This window comes from Onychostruthus taczanowskii, unplaced genomic scaffold (assembly GCF_017590055.1).
Source record: "Onychostruthus taczanowskii isolate IOZ18803 unplaced genomic scaffold, ASM1759005v1 scaffold9, whole genome shotgun sequence".
In the NCBI taxonomy this organism is placed as follows: Eukaryota; Metazoa; Chordata; class Aves; order Passeriformes; family Passeridae; genus Onychostruthus; species Onychostruthus taczanowskii.
Genome location: NW_024506993.1, coordinates 9,885,246 through 9,911,131, shown reverse-complemented (window position 1 = coordinate 9,911,131; position 25,886 = coordinate 9,885,246). Strand labels below are relative to the sequence as shown.

The following is a 25,886-nucleotide window of genomic DNA, read 5'->3' as shown; positions in this document are numbered from 1 at the left end:
GCCGCAGGGCGGAGAGAGAAGGAGGCGGGAAGGGAAGGAGGAAGGAAGGGTTTCCCCGCCGCGGCGGGAACTACGCGTCCCGGCGTGCGCCGCTGCGGGTGGGGAGCGGCTCGGGGGCGGGGGAGCCCTAAGGCGGATGAGGGCGAGGCTGGTGCGCGGTTCTGGCGGTCTCTGAGTTGTGGTTCCCGAGGGGAGTGAGAGGCTCAGGATGTCGAGGAATGTAAGTGCTGCTCGCTCCGGCCCCGCGCTCCGTGTGGCGTCCGCCCGGCTTGGCCCGCTCGCCCCCGAGGTGCCAGGGCTGCGGCCACGGCCCTGTGCCGATCGCAGCCCGCCAGGCATCTCCAGATGAGCTACATGAGAGGGACGATGTGTGCTAATGGCTTCACTAATAATTCCATGGGTGAAAGTATGGGTGTTAATGCCTTTGGAATGGGTCTTAATGTCTCTACTGACTTTGTGCAGCAGGTTGGTTGCCGAGCTGAGGCAGCTTGGCTCCTGACACAGAAAGTGGCTCTGCACAAGCCTGAGTTTCTGAACTCTGGGCAGCAGCTCTGTTGCAAAGCCCAGACAGCCTAACTCAAGAAACAAAGTGGGTCTCCACAAGCCTGAACTTCTGATCTTTGGGGTAAAACAGTAGGTTTAAGGGCGGGATGTGTGGAAGGCGGTTCGGGAAGGCTCTGTCTACCTTCCGAGTAGCCGATGGGGAAGGGAAAAGGGCAACGTGCGGCCGGGAGTTCGGGATGAAAGGGGGCTGTGCCCTCCGAAACCGAGAGAGAGAAAACCCCGCGGGTGTGTGCCCCAGTGGACTCTCTCCCGTTATTCGAATAAAGTTGCAGGACTTCTCTGTCTCCCTTATGGACTCTGGCGTGATTTTCCGTCCACAGAGAAGTGCCGTGCCCTGCCTTGGCTGTGTGCGTGCGCTCAAGTTGGGTTTGGTAACTCCCCAAAGCTGCGTAAGCACAGCTAAACCCCCGGGCTCTCATGTTAGCCCTCTGCCTTGTTTTGAGTTATTGTTACCCTGGATATAATTATTTTAGAGTGTGCAGGCACTCTTTTTACTGGTGAGGTGAATCATAATTTGTTATTTATAGCAGTGTTTTAGCTGGTCAGGAATTCAGGGCTATTACTCAATTTGCCATGGCCTGAATACAGGGTGTGGACTCCAAATACAGAACCTGGAGACAGACTGAAGAAAATGTGTGGGAACGTTTTGGTCCAAGGCAAGAGGCTTTGCATTGCTGACAAAGCTGAAGACTTGTTTTGAAACTGAATGCTTTCCCCTTTCACACCAACACTGCACTTTTGGTTTATTTTCAACAGTTCTCTGACACAGGCAGCAGAAAAGAGCATGTTAAAATCACGAGTGAGCCCAAACCAGGGTTCCTGGAGCGGCTCAGTGAGACTTCTGGGGGCATGTTGATTGGACTTGTGACGTTTCTTCTGGCTTTCTACGTTCTTTTTACCAATGAAGTAAGTGCAATACTGTCAGTGTTTGTACACAGCATTATTACGTGACCCATGAAAAGAGAAGGTTTTGTCTGGGGACCTGGTACTTATGCTCAGGATATAACAGAAAAGTGAAATCACAGGCCACAGGTAGTATTTCTCTGGAACTAGGTATAGTAGAGACAGTAGCAGTGTGTGGTGAGAGATAACATCCAAAGCTTGTAAACTGGTAATGAAACAGCCTGTGGTAAGAGGGTTGCATGACCCAACCCTCTTTTTTCTTGAGATAATGAAAGGTCCTCATTTCTAGTGGTGTTATAATTACTTCAAAGAAATTCTCTGTGTTGCAAAATTGGAGGAGTTATTTATTTAGTTTTTCTCAGTATTATTTCTTGATTTTAGATTAAAAAAAATAAAAAGTCAGCCAGGAATCTTAACATCCTACCATTGAAAATGTACTTGTTTTGGCAATTTTGGAGCAGAGAGCAGAATTCTGTGGATTTTCACTTAGAGACTTCTTTTCATACCTCTACAAGAAGAAAAATAACTACTTCAAATTTTGATGACTTTGCAGAAAAAAAAGCACATCAGGATATGATGGTGAGGCAGGGAAAACTTCAGGTCAACATAGGTGTGTGGAAAATTAACTGTAATTTGTATCATTTTTGCAGTTATTCAAGAATGATGAACAAGGTAAGAGGTGCAGAGCAGTAAGTTTGGACCCATGTAGGAAGAATTTGAGTCTGTTTGAGAAGCATAGTTGATGTTAATGGTCCTGCTGCCTGGGTGAGAAGTGCTGCCCCAAACTGGCTCAGACAGAGAATGGAGAAGTACAAGTGTGTTTCCAAAATATACCTTGGGGTGAATATACAAACGTTCCTTGTGGTCATCAGTTTACTTCTCTGCTAGCCTTGTTCATAGAATGCTGCTGTGAAGTTGATTCTCCACAAGTTGATTTCTGTTTTCTTCATTGCAGGGACGAGCTTTAAGGACAGCCAAGTCTCTTGATGAGGGGCTTTCCCTTGTGGTCCCTCTTGACAGCATCCACAGCATCTCTCAGCAGAATGAGGGGAGACTGGTGCACTTGGCTGGAGCTCTGAGTACATCTAAGGTAAATAAAATGAAGATATGAGTATTTCAAGCTTCGAGGGAAGGAAAAGTCTTTGCCAATTAAAGTTTTGTTTGATATCCAGTAAAAGACACATGGCTTTTCCCCTCCTCTATGCATTGGCAGCTACCACTCAAGCTCTGGTTCTTGGCCTGGAATCAGGGAGATGCTGAATGGCCTTGCACTCCCATCTTCAACCCAATGCCAGCTCTAGCTGTGTTTACCCTCAAGCTGCCTTTCATGGATAATTTCAGTTGCCATTTGTGTAGGGAACCTATTGTGTGTTCATGATGTTGTTAAGTCTTCAGGCTCCTGCAGCACAGGAGCTCTGCAAGTTTTTACTTTTCAGTAGTGGTGACATTCATTTTCCATGGTCCACCCACATTGCAGAATGTAACACAGCACCTTCCAGCAAAACAGAATCTCCTGATTTAATCACTGAAACCTGTAAACCCGTAGTCAGCAGTCTATGGCAGTAACTTTTGATGATGATTCTTCAGGTCAGATTTGCCAGAGACATTCCTTTTTGTCTTTCATAAGATTTATACTGTGTTCACCTGTGTGTCAGATAGTGCTAGTTGTACAGTGAAGTATGTAAATGGGTTTAGTAGTAAAAGTACAGTGTTTGAGGTTGTGAGGTACAGCATTTAGACGTCAGTCTAAATTAAATTGTATTTTCTTTAATTTTCGTACAGCCTTTGTTTGACCCCAGCTATGGGCTCTCCATCCAAGCTGTCAAACTTAAGCGTAACGTGGAAATGTACCAGTGGGTTGAATATGAAGATTCCAAGTAAGTGAAAGTAATCTTTAAAAGTGGTTTATGAGGCTGTTGTGTTACCAGGATCCTATCTTTATACCAAAGGGAAAAATAAAAACCAAATTAAAAAATCCCCTTCATAGTGAGAGAATTCTAGAGCTCTTGGATTTTTTTTTTCCTTTAGAGAATCACTTTAATTTCCTTGAGAGATGTTAACTGCTCTGCTAGTAGTTGCAACCCAAATAGGGAAAGCATTTCTGCTATTGCTAATGATTCCACTGATGGTAGTATGTATTATGTAGATGTGACTGCACAGAATTTATGCTCCAAATGTCTTTCCTGTCGTATAAAAAAAGGTCAGAGGTAGTGAAGGTGTGAAAAATAATTTCTCAGTTTTAGCATGCTTATGGTGCAGCATCTGTTAGAGACTTGATTTGGGCCAGCTTATCTCACTGTGTTTAATTCTGGTTGTTCCTCATCAATCTAGTTGACACTTCCTTGCTCAAAAGGTAGGAATAAAAAGGTTGTGGCTGTTAAGCATTTGTGTACAGTTCTTTCCTGGTACAGAAAATCTCTGTCTTCAGGTAGTCCAGAGAAGAGTTAGGTTATGTATAAAGATAAGTCTGCATTGCCAGAGATCTGTCTGTGCATTTCATTGGTAAAGTGTATTCTGCCCTGAGCAGGGGTGTGTGTGCACTGTGTTGGCTCTCATCCCAGCCCTTTTTCTCTGCAGGGAATCTGAGGAGGATGGTGAAATTAAGAAAGAGACAAAGTATTCATACAGTAAGTTGATCAACAGAAAGTCCCTTTAACGCATGTAACTTCGGACTTTTATGTGTGTGAGTGTTTTGATTTTTGTTGTAAAACCTTTATTTTCTTCTTGGGAAAGAAAGGAATATGAAGAAATAAGCAAAAATTCTCTTTCCCAAACAAATGACAGAACCTTCCTTTCCTGAGGTAACTGAGGTGAAAGGAGATGTGCTGTTGGCAAGCAAGGGCAACAGAAAATCTGAGTCTTGTTTTGAAACCCCTAAAAGTTCAGAGGAACATCCAGGGATAGGATGCTTCAGAAATAGGGCCCATAAGGTCCTCAGTGACCAGAGATGGGCAGAGATGGGAGTATTTTCGAAGCTACACTTGAGATGACACTTCAGACATGGGGTAATTGGGAATATGTCAGCTGTGAGCAGGAGAGAATAGACAGGGAAAAGCAGGTTAGCTCCAGCCTCTGAGGGAGCCTGTTCAGAACCTGTTTAGATGTTGATGCCAGCCAGTGAAAACCACCAGCGCCTTCTGATGTGCCCTGTGGCTTTTGCCAAATGCTTAACTGAGTGTGTTATTCTGATCTACCCAGTGGCAGAAAAGCACTCTGAGTCATTGTGTGTTTGGAGATTGGTCTCTGTGCTTCGTTTATCTCTGATCAAAGCACATGGATGTGTAACGTGGGTGTGCAGCAGTTTCTGGGTGTGATCATATAAAAATACTGAGCTGAGTGAAGCATGGGGACCCTGTGTCATGGAGGTACATAAGGGGCAAAGCTGGTGATTGTGAGCTGTGAAAAACAGGCTCACAGTGATAGGGAACAAAAAGAAATGCTATCTAAAAAAACAGCTGTCCTCTCAAGATTGATGCCTGTGTCATGGAGGTACATAAGGGGCAAAGCTGGTGATTGTGAGCTGTGAAAAACAGGCTCACAGTGATAGGGAACAAAAAGAAAAAGAACAAAAAAAGAACAACAGAACAAAAAACCAGCTGTCCTCTCAAGATTGATTGTTTCTGTCCCATAACTGTCTATGTATGCCAGCCATGGACCCACACAGCTGCTTGATTACTTTGCCCTCAGCAGGACTGGGCAAGAAATTGGGAATGACAGGACTGAAGGACAGGTTGAAAGAAAGATAGGGAGATGGCTTTCCAATTACCATCATGGGCAAAACAGATTCTCCTTAGGGAAAGTTTATTGTCTGTGACAGGACTGAAGGACAGGTTGAAAGAAAGGGAGATGGCTTTCCAATTACCATCATGGGCAAAACAGACTCTCCTTAGGGAAAGTTTATTGTCCATTAAAATAAATATTTAATTACTGACTTGGGTATTGACAAAACACAATATTTGGGCTCAACCTTTCCTGGGCTCAAGTTCACTCCAGGCTCCTTTCGCTTTGCCCCCTGCTCCTTGTTATCACAAAACCAGCTTATTCCCAAAGAGTGGAGCCAAGAATCAAAGCCTGATCATGCAAGATGCCAACAAAAAAGCTGAGCAAAGCTGAGTTAGTTACAACTTTATTCCAAAAGTGCCTTTTTTCACCCTAAATCTTACCATTCCCTGTTAATATGCTAGGAGGAGGGATCTGTGTATCAGTGCAGACTATGACAGACATTGATGCAGACAGTATTACTAGAAGTGTAGCCTAGAACTAAATGATTGAGAGGTGTCTTCAGTAACTGAGATCTGAATGTCCTTTACTCAACCTTCTTATCATTCTGTTTAGATACAGAGTGGAAATCAGAAGTTGTGAACAGCAGAAACTTTGATCGAGAAATTGGACACAAAAACCCGAGGTGAGGTACCATCTGGCACAGTCCCTCTGAATTCTGTCACTGGAGCTGATCAAATATGAAACCTAAATGACTGATTTCATAACAGAGTGCAAAAGGTGCAAACTGCTGTTCTTTTGGTAGTTGGGAGAACGAAGGCATAAAGAAACTAGAGCAGCTCCGAGAGTGGTGCCTTAACTTATTTTAATGGCTCCAGCAATATGCAGTCTAGACAGTCTCTTGATGGATTTGTTTTCACATCATGACAGTCATTTAGCTTTTTGAGTTTCTCCTGATGTTTGCTACAGTACCTTTTCTGTTCTATATATTTCAAATCAAGAGTTTGATCATAATTCTGGGACTAATCAGGGACTCTCTGTTCCTCAGTGCCATGGCTGTGGAGTCTTTCACTGCTGTTTCTCCTAACGTCCAGGTTGGCAGCTTTGTTCTTTCCAAGGGTAAGGGTTGTTTTGTACTGGCTTTGTGTCTGCTGTTGCATCAGCAGTGGACTTTGGTTCTTTCCACAATAGCTGTCATGTCAAGTGATAATCAGGAAGCCAGCCAGCAAACTGGCCATTCCAGGTTAGACACTGGGCCTCAGCTTGATGCTTTATTCTGCTTAGGTCTCGTGGATAAAATTGATGATTTCAAGCAGTTGAGCTTGTCACACCTGGAGGATCCCCATGCTGATGTTACCCGAAGAGAAGATTATTTTTATCACAGTGACAACCCCAGGCGTCCAGAAGTAAGATGGGAAAGATAAATGAAAGCAGTGATTACTTGTGTGTGAAAAGGAATTGGGGCATGTCTCATTTCTGTTTAAATGTATAGAAAATGCATAGACCATCACATAGGATGATTCCCTTAATGCAGCCCTAGAGAATGAGTGCTTCTCTTGCAGAAAGCTTCCAGTCCGTTCTTTGTTCTCTGTCTTCCCAAGTCTGCTGTGCTTTTAAATGGAAAGGGATGGTGCTGCAAGGTGGTTTCCACCTCTGCCTTGCTGTATTGAGCAGTACAAACAGCTTGTTGTCACATGGTGCTGCCTGCCCTGTTTTGCCAAAAGATGGAATGATGAGGGATGAACAAAGCCTATCATGTGCTCCTGCAGTGTAATCAGAGGGGATATTACAAAACAGCATTTGAGCTCCCATGTTTCAGTGGCCAGCTAGCCCTGGAAAAAGGACAGCTTGGAAATCATTCTGGCTATCTCTTGCTTGATATAAATGTTCAGAAAAAGTGTTGATAAATAAAGGATATTCCTGTTCTGAGTTGTCTTTCCTATGATTCCCCTTTGTAAAGCAATCTTTCTTGACTTCCAGTCTTCTCTTGTTTGTAGGTGGGAGATCTTCGCGTCTCTTTCTTCTATGCAGGTCTGAGTGGAGATGATCCCCATTTGGGCTCTGCTGATAGGGTGAGTCTTCAGCTGTTTCTTTATTTTGCAAGCTCTCTTCCCAACTCAGTAAGCAGTAAATATTTTTCCCTCTCTTCCCAGGTGACTGTGATTGCTCGGCAGCGAGGTGATCAGCTGGTTCCATATCATACCAAGTCTGGAGATGTTCTGGAGATTCTGTACCCTGGGGACCTCTCTGTGGAGGTGAGATACCGCCCTCTTCTAGTGAGGGGTTAAAACGTGAGGTGGTAGTGCAGAAGCAGCAGAAGATGAGGCTCTTACTCTCCTTCAGACCTGCTCCAGGGGAGGAGATACTCATATAAACATTGGCTTTTCTCTCTCTTTCTTGGACAACACATTGTAGCCTGTGTTTGCTTCCAGGTTTCTGCACATTCTGTTTTCTTTAAAGATTGTTTCTGTGCCCTCTCAATTTGTTTTTATTTGCTCCTTGGTTGTTTCCCACTTACACATGCAAGCACGTTTTTGAACAGGTCACATGTAAAAATAGTAAAAATCAGGGTTTAATTAAATAAACCGTTAGAGTTATTCTCTCTTCAGCTCCTAATAACGGGAGTTTAGGCTTGTTTGAAATGTTTATTACTATTCTGGCTGAGAAAGAACCTTCAGGCAGAGCATTATGCTTCAGTAAATCCTGCATGCTCCAGCAATTTGGTGATTCATTTACTTATTTTAGTAGGTTTGTTTCCGTTAATGATTGTTTCATGCCCTGCTGCAAAGAAAAGCAGATGTCAAGAGTTTACAGGTGCTCCCCAAAAGCAGTTAGAAAGGCTTTGTTCTGACTTGAAAGAGTAGCAGTAGAATCAACCATCTGCTGTAAGCTCTGAATCTTCCTTAGACAGAATTTTGTTTCATTGAAAGTGAACTGGTTACAAATAAATAATGCTTTGAGTACTTGTATGTGCAAATAATCAATCAGTGTTCCACATCTCTTACCATTAGTGCTTTCTAATGTCCCAGCCATCTTCATGTGAACGTTTTGTTGAGCCAGAGGGTCACACAACCAATTTTGAAAAAACTCTTAATCAGGATTTTTGCAAAGCCATGCTTTCCTTTGCCTGATGAAATGCACACACATACCTTTTAGCTTTTCTCCCCTGCATCCAGCTTGCTCTCTTTCACACACCTTTCAGTTGGATATTGCCTATTCTCTCTTCCTTCAGAGTGAAGTCAGACTCTTCCTCTTTATGACAGTTACTTATTAGTGTCTTATTTTCCACATTAATGTTGAATGTGTCCAATTTCAGCAAAACCTTTTTGCTTTCTGCATGTGGGTAGTGTTGAGTGGTGCTTTTTAGGTTGTTTTAGTTATGAAAAGTGCCAGTTTCCCCCATGCTTTACTGTTCAGTATATTGCAGTGTACTGCCATGCTGCACAGACCCTACAGAATGAACTGCAATGTATTTTCTGCAAGAGAAATTGTGCTTCTAAAATGATCTTGGCTCTGATTGGCTTATAATGTATTGGAATTAAGAGGGTCTTGGAAAAGAACAAGAAGTAGGCTGCATGTGATGGTGTTTGCTTTCAGGAGGTGTTTCAGAAGGAGCAGGAGAGTAACACCATGAAGACCTGGGCCCTCCGTGCAGCTGGCTGGCTCTCAATGTTTGTGGGCATCAGCCTGATGACCAGGATCTTTTACACATTAGGTAAGCTTTTCACAGAAAGGTTAAAATGATCTAGGAACAAGATTGTAACCTCTAGAGAGTGAATTCATTTGGAGATCAGGAGAAATCTGATTTGAACTCTGATTTTATTTGCTCTGAAAAGTTACTGTAGTGAAAAAATCAGTAGGCAACTTCATGTAAACAGGACCCCAAAACTAACTGGTTGCTTTGTGAACATTAAAAAAACCCCACACAAATGTATTTTACCAGTCTCGGAAGATCCCAGCCCAGAGCTTCACAAAATAAAAAGCTGAGGCATGTGTTGGGCTGGTTCTTTAAAATCTAACTCAAGGTGCTGCAGTACAAAAACTTTCTTCACCCACACAAAACTGTTTCCCCCAACAGGTCCTAATCAGCAGTTGTATTGAAATACGTTTTTGTGTCTGGTTAGTCCACACTATTGTAAACAAACAGCAAAAAAAGTTTTTGTTTATTCTTTTAATATAGAAAATGCTGGAGTAAAACCAAAAAAGTAGGACAGTGCCTCAAACTTGCATAAACTTCAGACATCAAAGATACATTCACTTTGCAGCTGTGAACTTTTTTCTTTTTAGTTTATTTATCCATATACATGCTGCTCCAAGATTCATTGTTGCCAGAAAAGAATTGTGCTAGCAGCTCGTATCAGTTGCCCTAGACTTGTTCCACAGCTGCAGGGTTGTCAGTCTCCTCTGCCTCTCAAGCCTTGGACAAATCTTCAGACTTCATTTTGGATTATTTCCTGTGTGAAGAGATGAGGATAGCATTGCCTTATATGTTTAGCTGTTGCTTAATGATCAAATGTCTTGATGATGCTCCGCTGAAATGCCTAATCCAGTGCTCTTGATAAGTAGTTTGAGTCTGTCTTGTGATTGCAGCTGTTAGGGTGCAGACCTAGGCATGAATCAGACTTCTTTTTAAACTGTCATCTTGCCAACTGCTTCATGCCATGTTTAATTCTCTCTGCAGTGGACTGGTTTCCTGTTGTGAGGGACCTGGTTAACGTTGGCCTGAAGGCGTTTGCCGTGTGCGTGGCCAGCTCGCTGTCCCTGCTGACCATCGCCGTGGGCTGGCTCTTCTACCGCCCGCTCTGGGCCCTGCTGCTCGTGCTGCTCTCCGCTGTCCCCATCCTGCTGGCCAGATCTCGTGTTCTGCCCAAGAAGCAGCAGTGACGAGGAGGTGGGCGGGTCTTGGGCTGAGTCCTGGTTAGAACCTTCCCAAGTGCATTTCTGCCCGGCTCCTGCAGCAAGCTTACAGCAAATCACAGCTCAGCAGCGAGCACTGAAGCTGGGGAGGGGGCTTGAATGTGATTATTGGTACACTTTATCCACAGGACTATAGGATGCTGTTTGTGGGAAATCAGTGACACCAGCTTTGGGGATAAAAGCATTCTAGGTCAAGCAGATTTGTATCTGTTACTGCTTAGTAATTCCCCCTGATTTGAGAACTGGCAAGCCTTCCTGGGTGGGGCACCTTGTGCGTTTTGGAGAAACTGCATCCCGTGGACCCCAGTTAGATGTCCTTAGGAAATGCGTGTGCCTGCCTGCCTCTGAAAAACCCTCCCTCTGCTGCCTTTTCTTGTTTGCACAGTCAGGAACACTCCTTTGGCTGATGTGTTGGGCAGTGCTTGTGTTCAAAGGGAAAACATAACTTAGGTGAATTGCACAGAATACTCATGTAAAACTTCTGTTTTTGGATTGAGGATTTTCAAAGTCATTGATGCAATGAGTGGCCTGGTTAGCAGTGCTCTGAGGTTGGGCAGATTTATCAGGACACATTTATTTCCCTCAGGTTTTAAAAGTGTCTGAACTTGTTCTTGGTTAAGCATCCAAAATGATAGCCTGGACTATATCAGAACGGTTTCAAAAATTTCACTTCAAATTGCACTTAAAGGGATTCTCACAGGTCATTCACCTGTAAATAAAAAAAACACCATTGACTTTTATAACTGAAAGTGTAGTCTAAAATAGTTGAGGTTTTTTTGCTGTGTATACTGTTCCTTTCTTTAATTTCACTTAGTAAGGACAATGAACATACTCTGTGAAATTAAGTAATGGAAACATTTTTGCCTGATTAGTTTTCATAGATTTTAGTAGCCTAAATTGGTAGTTTTGTATCTTGTTAGAGGAATGCCTTGTAGTGTTGTGATGGCTCATGTTTATCTGCTGTAACCAGTACTTGAGGTTAGAGACACCCTTAAGTCTCTCCACCAAGCTAGAGTCTGGCTTCCACATGGGGCCCCCCTACACTACTGCTTTGGGGTTTTTCTAAGTATACACAGGTCAGTACAGAAATAATGTCTTCTATTATGAAACCTGTTTATGACTATCAGAGGAGTGTTCTCTGTACCAAAGGAGCTTGACTTGAACATTCATAGAAGCAAACATTTGCTAGAAATGATACTCAAATAGAAATCTGAGTTAGAAATCATAAATATTTTGAGAATTTGTAATGACTTTATTAGTCCTAATTACTTTCATTTTTTTGGTATTTGAATAGTCAGTTTGGTCTCACAGCTCTGTCCTGGTGACAGCAGGAGCAGGGAATGAAAGGGCAGGTACAGGAGCTGGCCTTGTGCATGCACTGGTACATGGCAGTGGTGCTGCACAGCCTTCCTGCTGCTCAGCAACACCTGCTCATGCTCCAGCAGCCAGGAATTTGGCTCCACTGGAGAGAGAAACTGGTTTTGAACTGCTCCTGTTTTGCCCATCATGCAGAACACTAACCAGCATTACTTATTGGAAATGAAGTGACAATTTTCTACAGAAGTGCTGAGCTTTTGTATATTTAATAAAATACCATTTTCAAAAGGTTGGTCTGTAGGCTTTTTTATTAAATTCAAGTATTGCATGTTTTATATCCAGGAATAATGTAATGTCCAGGTGGTTTGTAGCTCCCACAAGAACTAGTTTCCTATTTTTGGGTTTTGTTTGTCCTGCAAATATTTCTGTTTTGGGAAGCTGCTCTCTGGTCGGTGTACTGTTGCCAGCCTGCCATGGGTTTACTCTCCATAGCTGACCAAAGAAGTCAGTCACTTCCTTGCTTCTCTAAGATCATTTGAAAAATATGATGGTTCAACCTGAATGCTACAGCCCCTTGTATTTTAAGGAGACTGGAGATTACTTGTGCATTCTAAAAACAGACAACATACTCTTTTTTTCAAACTTTATTTTGATCTACAAATACAGTACAAAAATAGATTTTCTTCTGAACATAGTTACATGAAAGCCATTTTCTTACATCTCCTACTCTGTGACAATGTCCAGCAATCACTAAATTGTTTTCCCCTCCATTTTTGAAGAGACTGTGTCAGTGGACTTTAGATACATACTGCCAAAGACAGATCAGTATTTCTACTACAAAAGTGCAACAAAAGCTTATGTAGATTTAATATTCCTCTCTCAAAAAATTTTTAATGCTATGGTACTGGATAATAAGAATTCTGTGGTTCTAGTGAATTTTGTTCCATCAGTGAGATTTTGCCAGTTTTACGTGTTTTGATCCAGAAGAGGATCTTGATAAGCAGCAGAAGCAAATATGTACAAATTGCTTAAGAAGACATACTGAACCCTAAGTTGGTAATAAGGACAGGGCTTCTCCCTTCCACAGCACAAGATTTCTGAGAGTAAATAAAGATGGCAGGCTCAAAAGCCAAACTTACATTACAAAATGTAAGTATTCTTTAGAAAATACTAATTCTTCCATATTCTGATTTTGGGGGCTTTTTTTAGACCTTAAAGGAAGTATTTCCCCCTTGAGACAGAAAGGCCAGAACTCTACCTCACCACTGATTTGGGTAAGCTATGGATCAAAGCAGGCATCAGCATTCCTTTGGCCACTTCTCTGCAGACAGATAAAAAGCAGCTGGATGCTTTAGTTCTGAGCAAGCAGGGAAAAATGAAAATGAGAAAAATGGGAAAAGAGACCGTTGATGGCCGGAGTGCCTCAGGAAACTGAACTATTAGTGCTGAGTGGTACAAAAGAGCAAAACCCCAACAATGCAAAGTGATCTTGGAAGGTGCAGCTCTTCTCCTGAGTCCAAGGACAAAAGGAAGAGTGTGATAGCTAAGTGATACCTGTGATCTCAAAGGAAACTGGATACTGAGTTAGGCTGGTCCCTGCCTGCTCAGAAACACAAGTGCAGAGGAAGAGCCTAAGGCCCTAACTGGTAAAGGATATCATGACTATGTTTCCTGCATCTGAGAATACCAAAGTGTGTAAAAAGCTTGTAATCACAATTTCTCAAAAGGGAACAGCTGAGCTGCTTCCCCTCTCTTTTCTCGCTTGCTCTTTTTGGTTGTTATCTCTTCTTGTTTCTCTAGCTGGCGATTCTGGGGCCAATACATGGCTGTGTTCCCCACTGTGCTCTCTGAGCTTGGAGCTCCTTCTTCATCAGAAGAGAATCCCCCTCCTTTCTCTGTCTCAGGTGCTGATGGCTCAGCCTGGAAAAAACAGGTGTGAAAATCAGAAAGTCAGTCTAAGAATCACTTGTAACTGCCCCTTTCTAAAAGGGCTTGTCTTTGGTCACAGTGACAATGAGTGGCCTTACAGAAGTTGGTTGCTCTGGTTTGGCTTCCCACCCAAATTGCTTCTATTTCTCAACACCAAACATTCTTGCAACATAAGCATTTTTGACAACCTGTTTAAAAAAGGTCAGGCTTTTCATCTTTCTCCTTGCAGAAAAAATTAAGAACTAAAATATCTAACTAAAAAGAAATGGTCCCCTACTCTCCCATTTGTTAGCTACATGCTTGGCTTAGAGGAATAAATCTAGGAAGGGGTATGACAAAACAGAAAATAGTAATAAAATTAAAAGCATTCATTCCTTGTTAAACAGTAACAAATCTTTGATGAACATAACTACATTGAACTTCTGGCCTAGCTTTTTTGACTAGCTGAAGACTTTTGAGAAACTGCAGTCAAGCAATTTTATTCTACAGTTAAAATAACCTCTAGAAAAAGAAATGGCTAACAGAAATGCAGGATACCTTGATGGAGTAGCGTTGCTTCAGTTTCTCTCTGATGAGAAGTCCTTTTGTCAGCAGCTTCCAATTCCCTAGAGCTCTTTTCTCACGCTTCTGTGGGGGATTGTTATGAGAAAGACAAAAAATTACTGCTGTGAGTTTCAATGGATTTATGCACATGGGGAAGGAAAGTTTTAAGATTTTTAAACTGTCATCAAAAAGCTTTGTGCTTGTTACTTACACAGCCCGCCCTGTTTGACTGCCCAGTTTCAATGAAATTTACTTTGTAAATATAACAATAAGGAAGCTGCAAAAGTAGTTCTCACCTCCTTCTCCTTCTTTTCTATTTCTGCTTGTTCATTCTCCCAGGCAGCAACAAGGACCTCTTTATACTCCTCACACACTACATACCCATCAGTACTAGGAAGGAGAAGACAATCCTCTGTCAGCTACAAGAAGGCAAAAGGGAACAAATGCCTGCTGACCCAGCCCAAAAGCTTCTGTCTGTCTCAAAGGATCAAAGTGTACAACTGGTCACATGCTCCCCTTAACACAAGATATGCAAATTCTCCGGGACATCAACACCTGACAGGTGCAACAAAGCAGCTTTTACATACACTGGGTGTGAGTAGCCACCGTGAAAATCAAATCCAGTGATGGCTTGAGCACAGTCAATGTTCAACTTCCGTGCCACTCTGTTCAGGTTTGGCAGTTTCAGCTGCACACAGCCCACAGGTAACATGGATGGTAAGAAGAGATACACATTTCCATACTCATTCCGAGGAACCTGTTACGGTAAGATTAAAGAGAAATGGTGATAAGCCTGCTTTCTGAAGAGAGGTGAAAATACCTGCTGCAACTCAGGGACTCTCCCCTCCTGACCTGCTATATTCCACTCCAGTATTCAATTAATATTCACATGACAAGGTACAAGCCTAGATTTTAGATGCATGGTTGTCTCCTAGCTATGTCCCCTGCCCAAGCTTTGTTATTCAGACTGTAATGCAGAGAATTAGCAAGGCAAAACATAGGCTAGGAAGGTCAGATCAATAAAATGTTGACTTTAGCAGTCTGCACTCACTGCCATTTGAGTGAGTACTTGTGAAAGAAAGGCCTCACTAAAGTTTTGACTATTTCCTCCTGTGAACAATTACCTCTGAACTCTTAATCCTGAATCCAGGTATTACAGACTGATCTCACATCTGAAACATACAACTTCAGGAAAAACAGAGCCCAGAGCTCCACACAAACCACTTCCTTTAGCACCAGCCCTCTGCTTTCCCAGCTACCTTTCCATCCACTGCTATGGGAGGCTGATACTCCTCTGTCTGCCAGCGGCCAAACAGTGCCAGGTCCTCCAGGTCCCGGTTCGCCGGCTCTGCCAGGCGCGCCTTCCTTGCCCGGTTGGAAAATCCTCTTACCATCTGCAAATACAACAACCAGGCCTGTAACATCACAAGAAGCTGATTTCAGTGGTTTCAGGTTTTCCTAGGACACCGAAGGAGAAGGTTCTGGGAGAGCAGAAATGCTATTTCCTAGCTTCAATATCCATTGCGTGTAAATGACAAGCCATGGCACCTGTATGCAACAGGCAGAGATCCAGCAGTGCATATGAAACACTGAGATGCCTCTGGAGAAGGTGAAAAGGGAGCAGTTCTGCCAGATACCTTTGGGGTGGGGAAAAAAACAAAGCTGGTTTTTGGGCAGGATGCAGGAACTATAGGCACAGCAGGCGGACAGTACAGCTACCACAAACCATGCAAATACGTGTGAAATCTGCACCTGCTGACAAGACAGAAGACAAAAACCAAAACAGAACTGAGCTTGAGCTTTAGAGGGCAGATGGATTGCACAGGAGAAAGTCAAACTCTTACCTTGTAAGGCACTTCTCCAATCCTCACCACTCGAGCTTGCTTCAGCCAAGTGTCCCTGGAGTGCAGAGTGTGTATGCAGTCTCTGAAAAGGGCAGAAAGAAGAAGATGTAAGAGTTTTCAAATAATCCCCAACAGATCCACAATAAACTTATATTAGGAATAATAAAAAATCTGTATCTTAGTGATACACAAATGCTGTCAGAGCAGCTAAATGCCTCACCTGTTTATGCATGTGGCCTGACACTACTGCTGATACCATCATGCAAATTAGCTCTCCAGTTTCTTACAAAGATCACAGATGCAGGTGATAATAGGTGCACAACTCACCTGGAGTAGACAGCCTCTCCCCTGCAGTACCCCAAGATAGCAGCTGTCTCAGGATAGATGGCCTGGTATTTCAAGAGATGCCTCTTCAGTGCATAGAGAGGGTGGTTTTTGTACTCTCCAATTGCTGTTGGTAGAGGTTGATCTTGAAGCTTCACTTGAAACTGTAAGAATTATACAGAAAAGAGTAATTTCACAACTTTTTCACCACCCTTTGTAAGAAAATAAGAATGACTATAATATAAACTAAAGGAAAAAATCACCAGAAACTTAGCAGATGAGCCAACAGACCAAAACACTCTTGCTGCAAATAAGTACTTAGATGTGTACCCTGACCTATGTACTTTAAAAACTCTGAGAAGAGTAATGCTAAACACTACACAAACCTCACTACTAAGTTTCCAGCACAAACTGTGCAGTACTTCTGCTATACAAACTGTCTGAACAGCCTCCATCATTTCCTATTATTTCAATCTACCACTGCATATTCTGTTTATGTTCAATCTCAACATTTCAAGTTCAAATACAAACCTTCTTCTTCATGGAAAGAGACTTCTAATGCTTTTTGCCTGAATGGGAATCCAAGGACTGGACTCCTGGCACTACATGTCCTGAACAACCTACTGTGATTTACCTCATTTTCCTCCTTCTTGTTCCTCTCCACATGGGGACTTTCATAGGGCTGCAGTGTCTCTTCCCACCACTCGGGGTCCACACGGCTCTTCCTTGTTGAGGTCATCCACACCGGATCATACCTTTGTGTCACATCCCTGACACTCCCATCGTTGTCAAATCCCACAACGTAGAAAAGCGGCTTTGTGGCATGTGCAAAGCACAGCTGGGGCTGGCCCACATTGCCATGAACACAGTCTACACAAACCCACTTGTCCTCAGGCTCAAGGAAAACTTCCAGCCACTGGTCTGTGCCCACAGCTTTCCTCATCTCCTGGTGTCCTTCATCCTCATCACTAGAAATTATTTTGTTTCTCTTCCTCTGTGCTTGAGGTAAGCCTGGAGTTGCACTTTTTGCTGGCTTAGGCTCAGCTTCACACAAATTTTTTGACTGCCTTGTTTCTGAAGTCTCAGCTTTTGACCTTTTCTTAGTTGTCAGCTTTGAATTGTGGGAGGCCTGTGAGCTTCTCCGCCTCTTAGGGACACTTTCAAAATCCTCATCAGAAACATCACTCTCCTCCTCTGAAAGCTCAAAGTCCGAAGCACTGCCCTCATCACTTCCACTCTCTTCCTTGTAACACACTTTGGAGGCCACTCGTCTCCGGCGGTCGTTCTTGGGCCTGACTGGCACATCTTTTTCTGCTGAACTGGTCTCATTATTTGATTCCTTCTGTTCCTGGCTACCTTCAGTCAGCTTTGACTTGGGTGTCCTTTTGGTCTGGGCAGTTTTGGGTTTCTTTGGCTCCTTGTTGTTTTCTTTGCTCTCTGAGGATTTCTCATCCTGCTTGGCTTTTTTGCAGGGGCATGTTTTTGCCACAGCTTTGGGTGTCGTGGCAGAACTCTCCTGTCCCTCAGAGGTGCTGCTGTGAGACAGCCTCTTGGATGAGCTCTTTCCCTGCAGAGAAACAGGCCAGGTCATTTTTATCACCACAGCTAAGAATATTGTTAAAAAAAAAAGACTGAAATCAGCCCAAGGTTCATGCAGACCAAAGGTCAGCAGGCACAGTCAATTCACTTGAAAATTTCAGGCAACTGGCTGAAGAGAGGTGTACTCATGTGGCAAGAGTTGCCATCTAAGTTTTAAAGAAATGTAAATCCACTGAAACGTTAAGAAATCTTTGCTGAAACACAGAAATGAGTGGCTTTTTTAAAGAAGAAAATTAAAAATTAAGCGTGTGCATTTTCTGCAATGTAGACAGAACCCTGGTTCATGCAGTAAGCGATTCACTGCAAGCTATAATAGCCAGAAAGTTTTTTTAATCCTACTAAATCAGTGACCTACTCCTTATTCCACACAAACAACGAAAACTACCTTTGGTCTTGTCTCCTTGAGAGGAATAGGCTGAAAAGACAGCACAAGGCGACACAGCAGCTGTAATGCTCGCAGAATAATTAAAAATATCTGCAAAACAGTTTAAATTGAGTAATTTAATCACAGGAGGTCTTGAGACAAAAATACAAGAGAATAAAAAGCTACCGAATCACTTAAGTCACCAATCTGCTTTCTTTGAATCCACCCCTCCCACCACTTTGTGTATGACCTGACACACAGCATCCAAACTCACCAACCAACCCTGCACTTCCCAGACTCTTACATGAACAAGCTCCTCATCATCCTGTGCAGCGTAGATGGCAAACCTCCTCTCCAGTGTTGACTGAAGGGGCTCCCCTTTTTCAGTGGAAAGCTCATCATTGACAGTGAAGGTCCCAACAAACCTGAAATACAAGACACCTGCTAATTGTCCACTGTTTGTGACTGTATTCCTAAACTTCTGAGTTCACCCTCTCCTTCTCTAAAAAGGACAGCCCCTCTCACCCTTGTACACAAAATTTAAAAAATCCACAGATAATTGCTAGTTACAGTTACCCCTCTCCCTGAACTCTTGCTGCCCATTCTATGTGACAGCACCATCAGAAGGGAGTTTTACCATTTCACCAGGTTGGAAAGGTAGACAAGGCCCACTTGGCCTGCAGGCACTTGGGTGAAGCGCGTGGGGACGATGGACAGACCGATGGCAAGGAGATCTGGCTGGCTGCAGATCCTGTTCCTGTAGAAACCATTTGCTAATAAACACAGCAAGTGAACCTGAGAGAGAGGAGTTTAAAAGTGAGTTCATGAGAGATTTTCCTTACTGGAACTACTGCCCATGGTAAAGACAAGGAATACTTCACTGCTCCTTTTAACAGAGAGGTGACAATAAAGCCTCCCAAGCACTCACAATGCTGTCTTCAGAAGACAGCAAAGCACCGAAGTCTTTGCAAGTGTCTCCTGCTCTACATGACTGGCAGTTTAATTCTGACAGAATGAGAATATATCCCTCTATGGAGAAATATACATCCTACTCACATGCTTTGAGTTAGAATTTTACTAACACAGGCACTGGTGTTTCCAATTCACAGTTCAGGAGGAACCTTAACGAGCATCTGTCAGGACTACAGGTTTTTTTTATTTTTTCACTTGTAGCCATCCTAACTATTTTATAAAAATTAATTTATTTTGATTACAAATCAGTTCAGACACCTTTATGCTCCATTTCTTCTCTGCCACGGTTCTCTGTGACAAATACCTTATGTGTGTCCTCACGAACTTCCTTGCTGAAACGTTTCATCATTCTCCGAAGGTACATCTCAAACTCAGCTTTTCTTTTTTCTCTGCAGGAGATTACAAAGAAAGGGATGTTGTGGGATTTCTGCGAACCTGCCTTTCTTGGTTCCTGAACAGGGTCAGTTCACAGAGAGAGTCCATCCCAGAGAACCTCCTGTGTACACTTAAGGAAAGGTTTAGTGACTGGCTATGTGAACAGGCTCTTAAGGTTTTGTAGTAACACAGTGTCATTCACCCACAGCTCTCCTTGCAGAGACCTCCTACTGTCCTTTCAGGGAAATGGAGACAGTAAAACACAATGAAGTTACACACTTGATTTTCAAGGAAGCTGAAAAGCCTCTTCCATTCCTGCCAACTTCCACTGAAGATTTTTGGTAGAGCTGTCAGTGTGTAAACCGTTCTTCATTCCACAACCCTGCATCATTCCTACTCAACAGTCTGCACCAAGTGGAGATTTTCATCCTGAACACACCAAGTCAGTGACAGCCAAGACTTAGGGTATTTTTAACTTCAGCCTTTAGCAGCCCTCCACCACCTCCTTGTTCTTACCTCCTCTCTCTTTTCTTCACCTGCTCTGGGGTTTCAATCTCTATCTCAACAGGATTGCTTGGCAGCCCCACTGACGGAAGAACAGCAGCTTCTTCTAACTTATCTGTAGCAGGTTCCTGAAGTTCTGTAAAAATAAAATACTACATTATAAGTAAACATGGAATAGATTACCAGAGAAGACTGATGATTGGATAAAACCTACGTTTTCCTTCTCAAATGTTCAAACAACTTTAAACAGAACACATCCAGCAACTACAAGCTCTTGGATCTTCCATAACACTGCTGTGTGTGCTAAGTTGTTTGAAAAACTGTGGGATGCTGGTCACCTGCTGTTGAAGAATCATTGTGATACACAAGCTCTTAAAAAGTGCTTAACATGAAAAAAAAAGCAGTTGTTACCTTCCACATCCTCCCACTCATCTTCACTTTCATCATCATCATCATTGTTGTCAGTATTGTCTTCATCCACCTCTTTTTTACCAGGAGATTCTGTCTTTATCTTCATCTCCTTCTGAGGATGCTTCAGTGGATCACTGTTAAAATCATCAAAACAGTGACAGCATCAGGAAACAGAGGTGCTTGTTTATCAAAGACTAAAAATAGGGAAATAAATCAAGCATGACCTCTGCATCACTAACAACAGATTGAGTATTTGACAATCAAACCACAGAAAGAAATAAGATGAAGCAAAAGGTCCTATAGACTTGAATGATAAATAAATTTACCCGCATGTTTCCTCTTTGATACAATTCTCTTTACTTTTAGCATTCTTTTTAGTTTCTTTTATTTGTGATTTTGCTTCTCGTTTTGAAGGTTTGGAAGTTTTTGCTGATTTGGAAACTTCAGTATCACAATCTTCTCCCTTTTTCCTAGCTGGAACTTTTGAGGTCTTTTTTATACTGGGCTTTTTATCTTCAAAATCATCTGCACGTGAGAAAAGAAATGAAGATTAAAGGATGGAGTTTCATCCCCATGGCAATCTGAAGCAATATCTCCACGGACTTCACTAGAGGCAGCTTCAGAAGAACATGAGCACTCACAATGCTGAGCATGTCATTGTTTGTTTACAAATAGGCAAGATTGGGACAGCGAGACTATTTGGACGGAAATACTTATGTAACTCACAAGAAGTACCTAAAAATTCCGATAGTCGTACCGATGGAATCGGCGGAAAACCAAGCGTCGTGCTTGCCACTCACAACAACTTATTACGGTGTGACGCTGCTCGGGAGAGCGCGGCCGAGATGAAACCACCCTTCAGGGGCTGCTCGGCCTTCGTCAGCGTCACACGCGGGTTTAACGCGCGGGATCTGGGGCACTGATCCCAGTGCCGATAACCCTGCTGATAACACAGCCGGTAACAGAGCCGACAACACAACACAGCCGATAACCAGCGCCCTCCAGCCCGGCGCTGCCGTTCTTCCCGAGGTGCGCTGCCATCGCTGCCCCCCGACCCCGCGGCCGGAGCAGCGGCGGTGGCGCAGCTCCGGCCCGCCACGGCCTCCCTGCTGCACTCACCCTCTTCTTCTTCTTCCTCTTCCTGCTGCTCCTCCTCCTCCTTTGGCAGCCCCCCGGAGCGCCTCTTTTTGGCGGCCGCGGGCCGGGTCGATACCCTGCGCTTTCTGCCCATGGCGCTGCCGGCGCGGGCAGGTCCGGCCCGGCCCCTAGCTGGGGAAGGGAAGGGAGGGGAGGGAAGGGGAAGGGGCCGGGCCATAAAGTCTCGCGGGCGGGCGCGGGAGGCGGTTTGAAAGATGGCGGATGAGGTGGACCAGGTGAGCGGCTCCGGGCTCTCTCGGCGGCTGCAGGGGAGGCAGCCCGGGCTGCACGGCTGGGCCGGGTGCGCCCGGGCCCCCCGGGAGCGCTTCCCGTGCGAGCTGAAATCCGCGCTGGCCGCGGAGCTGGTGCCGCTCTCGGGGCGCGGGCCGGGCTCCTGCGGGCCCGCTGACCCCCGGCACTGCCGGAGGAGGGAAAGGGGGAAGCTGCCGAGGGCAATGCGCTGGGCTCTGAAGGAAGGAGGTAGCTAGAGCGGAAATACGGGATATACATGACATAGGGAAGATGTGGAGGAGGTCTTCACCCTTTTGTAGTTGTGATCCTCGAAGTGCGCCTTTCTCACGGCAAGGGGTCTCAGGCCGCTGTGTGTTGAGGTTTCACGCCAGCCTCGGGGCCCGGCCTGGCTGCTGTGCGGCCCAGCAAGGGCTCGGGAGCGGTGAGTGTGCGGGGCACGGTGTGCCCGGGTGCCCGAGAGCCCCCGAGCGTGTGCCCGGGTACATCCCTGTGCCGGCACCGCTGTCATCACGGGTTCGGCTGGTTCAGCTGCTCCGTGCCATGGCACAGCTGTGCTGCTGGTTCCCGCAGTGTAAACTGTGGCTGCTGGTAGGAAAAAGAGTTCACAGAGTTACAGAAAGGTTGGTGTTAGAAGGGGCCCTAAAGACCATCTCGTTCCAATCCACCTGTGTGTGAAGAATGATGAGCTGCAGACTAAACTGAAATATTTTGACTCACGTTGCTCAGGGCTGGTGAGTGGCAGTGGAGCGGTAAATCAGCAGCACTGGGGTTCACCAGGATGTGATGGAATGATTTCAAGTAATTTACACCTGTGTTTTCACTCCTTTGTTTTCTGTGTCTCACAAACATTGAGGAATGGAAAAGTTCACAGGCTTCTTCTATACAAATAATGCTTTTCTTTTTTTTTAGCAACAAACAACTAATACTGTAGAGGAGCCACTTGATCTCATTAGACTCAGTCTAGATGAGCGAATCTATGTCAAAATGAGGAATGACAGAGAGCTTAGAGGCAGATTACATGTAAGTAAAGCTTTCACAATATTATTGTGCTCGTTCAGCTAAGCACTGGGCAGTGCTTTATGTACAACAGTCTTTATGTACAACGGTCTGTTAAACAAGTTTACCTGTAATATTCCAGTGGTTGTTGAAAAAACTAGTTTTAAAACATGAGTAATTGCATTTTATGGTTGAAAGTACAGAAATGGTTGGAGAAGGTAGGTTAAGAACTATCTTAGTTGCCATAACTGTAATGTGATTGGTGGAAAAATCTCACTTATCAGTACTACTTTGTCAGTTAACTGCTTCCCTAGAAAATCAAGAGATATATTTTGTTTTTCTTATCTCCTGAATGATACCAAGCAACTGATTTCACTGCTTTTTGGCTTCCAGTTCTCTGTCTGTGAAATAAGCAATAATGCTGCAGGCCTCTTCGTATGATGTACCCTGAGGCCTCTTCTAGACTGAGGTCATCACTTTCAAACAAGAATCCCTTAAGGCACACCCTGGGAGCTGTGATGGGACAGGTGCTCAGCTGGCTTCTCAGATTTTTTGCTTTCTATTAAGTCAGGCAGCCTCCCTGAGTGCTCTGCTCTGCTGGGGAAGAGAGCCAGGTGCCCCATGAGTTAACTGGGCCTCACCTCCTTTGGAAGCACAGAGATAATGAGAGATCCATGAGGACATGTCTAGTTTGCAACATGCTTTTGTAAGGATTTTGGAACATGTGTTCAAGGTTTAGTAGCGCTGTGTGAGAAGCAGCTTTCATACCCTGTAAGGTTCCCCAGGCAATCCATTCCAGGAGGCTGGACTGGCAGCAGTGTGTAGCTGGTTTAGTGTTAACAAAGTCTGTCTGTCTCTGAGGTCTGGTAAGTGCTCTCACAGAATGCTTCAGAGCCATTTCCTGCAAGTTTCAGTAAATGTAAATGTCGTGCATTCTTTTTCCTGCTGCAGAGTTCTCATTTGTTTATGTTTGTGTTGAGCTGGAACTGGAACTGATAGTACTATGTTTTGGTAAAAATCAGACTAAACTATTTATGTCTCAAAGTCTTGCTAAAATTCTCATTTTAGTAAACTCATGTTTGAATTTTGGAAAACATAGTAAACTAAACTTAATTTCTACAGGCTTATGATCAGCACTTAAATATGATTTTGGGTGATGTGGAAGAAACTGTGACTACAATAGAGATTGATGAAGAAACCTATGAAGAGATTTATAAAGTAAGGACTAAAAAAGGAGTTAATTTATCCTCACAGGTTTTTTTTTATTTAAAACTACACTGTGTTATATTGTTAAAGTAGTTTATTGCTGACTGTTTTTTGAACCAAGCTCTAACAGGATTTGGACATGAATGTTATGAACTGTTATGAAAGTACACAAGATATCTAGAGACTTGGTGTTAATTGTTTTGATCTCTTTCAGCTTGCCAGAACATAGAGTGTTTGTTTGAGTTGTTTCAGGTGTGTTTTTATGATTGAAATGAATGTTTTGTAAATGTAAACTTTTCTTTCCTCCTTCACAGTCTACCAAGAGGAATATTCCGATGCTCTTTGTCAGAGGGGATGGCGTTGTGCTTGTAGCTCCCCCGTTGAGGGTTGGTTGAAGCAAAAAAGGACTTAACCTTCTTGGAAAGTTCCAGACATTTGGACAGTGGTTCATGTTTCAATCATGTCTCAAAATTCTGTATATGTTTTTTATAGGATATTTTTGTCAGTTCTTTTGAAAAGGGGAGGGGAAGGGGAGCCAGTTTGTCTTGCAGAAAGTACATGTAGTCAATTGAAGCAGTGTAAAACCCCACCTGATCTCAGAATTAATGTAAACTGCTGTAAATTGCCTGCCTTGCCACATTCAGTAAAAGAATCCTTAATTTTTTTCTATCTTGGCAGTAGCACTGTCTTGCTTTTGTTGTTTTAAATAAATTTCGGTTTATCTTTGAGATTTGACTTGTCATGTTTTTTGTGTTGGTGGGAGGTCTATGTTCTTCCTTAGAGCTAGTGCTTTATTAGGTTATAGTATCAGCCTTGCTGTCAGAACAAGCAGTGTCTTTAGTGTGTTGTTCTGACTTCTGTCCTTACTGATACCCAAGTCTTGCAGATTACTGGTTTTGGGGACAGCACTACATCAATCAATGGTGCTGAAATTTATGGCTCTGTGTTCAAATTTGTGATGCATATCATCATTGTAGGGAAGTGGTGTTTATATGAATCTTCCACCTAAGATAAAGAAGATGGGCTTCAGTGCAATGTTTTCAGGTATTTTCATTGTGGCTTTGTTAACAGTTGCAGCTTGCAAGGCCATAAGTAGGGACTGAGGTTGTTGCTCACGTGCTGTTGAGTTGCCTGCTGCATTCATTTCCCACTGTTTGTACCATGTTTCAATTCTTGAATACATGAAATTCTGCTGGATGCCTAAGGATGCTCATAAATTATCTTTAGCGAAGGCCTGAACAAAGCTCTTTTTTAATACATACTTTCTCCTGCCCACTTTGTTTGCAGTTTACTTGCCTTCATGAGTGAAAAAAGGACACTTCTGCTATAATTATGTTTTAGAATCATATGAGAGATGTAGGTCTGTACTTCCTATGAAACTTGACTTTTGATTTAAACTTATTTATTTAGGTTCTCTGTAGGGTTAGCAAAAGCAGCTTGCTCTGGCACTTTCTGCTACCGTTAAAAATCTTCATAACTTGAAGATTATAACTAGAGACAGTGGTGAGGGAATGCAAGGTCTGCCAATGATTTTTTTTCTCCATTCGTTTTTGTACTTGGATTTTTGTATTGGAGGACTGACATGCTCAAAATGCTGGCAAATCAGGAATTTTTACCTTGATAAATTTTAAATTCATATCTGTTAATAACACTTACAGAATCTGAGAATGACAATGGATGTGAGTCCCACGTACCCTTTACTTGAGCTGTATTTGCCAGCATAACACAGTTATCTGTATGTACAATATTTCTATATCTCAGGGGTATCAGCACAATTGGAAAAGTCAGATCACCTTCATAAATCCCTGGAAATCTCATTAAAAATTGTCTCATTTGTTACCTGCTTTTTTATAAGTGAGAGATCATGGTGGTTGGCAATCAATTATTGTCTAATTGATTTCTTGGGTATTTACTGTTTGCTTGTAAAGAACTGTTATTGTTTTGTGTCACTGAAGTGGCCAGTAGCATCCTTGATCCTCTGATTTGACATGAGCTGTCTGAAGCAGGAG

The 25,886-nt window shown here is 43.3% G+C and overlaps 3 protein-coding genes across 3 annotated transcripts; 2 read left to right on the top strand and 1 right to left on the bottom strand.

The window, feature by feature from the left end:
• The first annotated feature begins 85 nt into the window (after nt 1-85).
• TMEM43 (transmembrane protein 43) lies at nt 86-11,709 on the top strand. The gene is made up of 12 exons (XM_041426086.1): nt 86-220; nt 1,321-1,470; nt 2,423-2,557; nt 3,250-3,344; nt 4,045-4,094; nt 5,803-5,872; nt 6,236-6,306; nt 6,472-6,593; nt 7,185-7,259; nt 7,341-7,442; nt 8,785-8,902; nt 9,869-11,709. The coding sequence occupies exons 1-12, from the start codon at nt 209-211 to the stop codon at nt 10,069-10,071; spliced, it is 1,203 nt and encodes a 400-aa protein (XP_041282020.1). The 5' UTR covers nt 86-208; the 3' UTR covers nt 10,072-11,709.
• Nucleotides 11,710-12,050: 341 nt separating this feature from the next.
• On the bottom strand, nt 12,051-21,567 carry XPC (XPC complex subunit, DNA damage recognition and repair factor). The gene is made up of 16 exons (XM_041426084.1): nt 21,406-21,567; nt 20,613-20,811; nt 20,287-20,420; nt 19,888-20,011; nt 19,301-19,385; nt 18,662-18,819; nt 18,329-18,449; nt 18,046-18,135; nt 16,696-17,628; nt 16,065-16,225; nt 15,738-15,819; nt 15,153-15,287; nt 14,481-14,650; nt 14,190-14,283; nt 13,888-13,977; nt 12,051-13,341 (listed from the first exon to the last, which is right to left on the bottom strand). Exons 1-16 carry the CDS (start codon nt 21,515-21,517, stop codon nt 13,132-13,134), a joined length of 2,898 nt encoding a protein of 965 aa, XP_041282018.1. The 5' UTR covers nt 21,518-21,567; the 3' UTR covers nt 12,051-13,131.
• A 44-nt stretch (nt 21,568-21,611) lies between these two features.
• Nucleotides 21,612-24,605, top strand: LSM3 (LSM3 homolog, U6 small nuclear RNA and mRNA degradation associated). Its single transcript, XM_041426085.1, has 4 exons — nt 21,612-21,659; nt 22,585-22,695; nt 23,794-23,889; nt 24,192-24,605. The coding sequence occupies exons 1-4, from the start codon at nt 21,639-21,641 to the stop codon at nt 24,270-24,272; spliced, it is 309 nt and encodes a 102-aa protein (XP_041282019.1). The 5' UTR covers nt 21,612-21,638; the 3' UTR covers nt 24,273-24,605.
• The last annotated feature ends 1,281 nt before the right edge of the window (nt 24,606-25,886 follow it).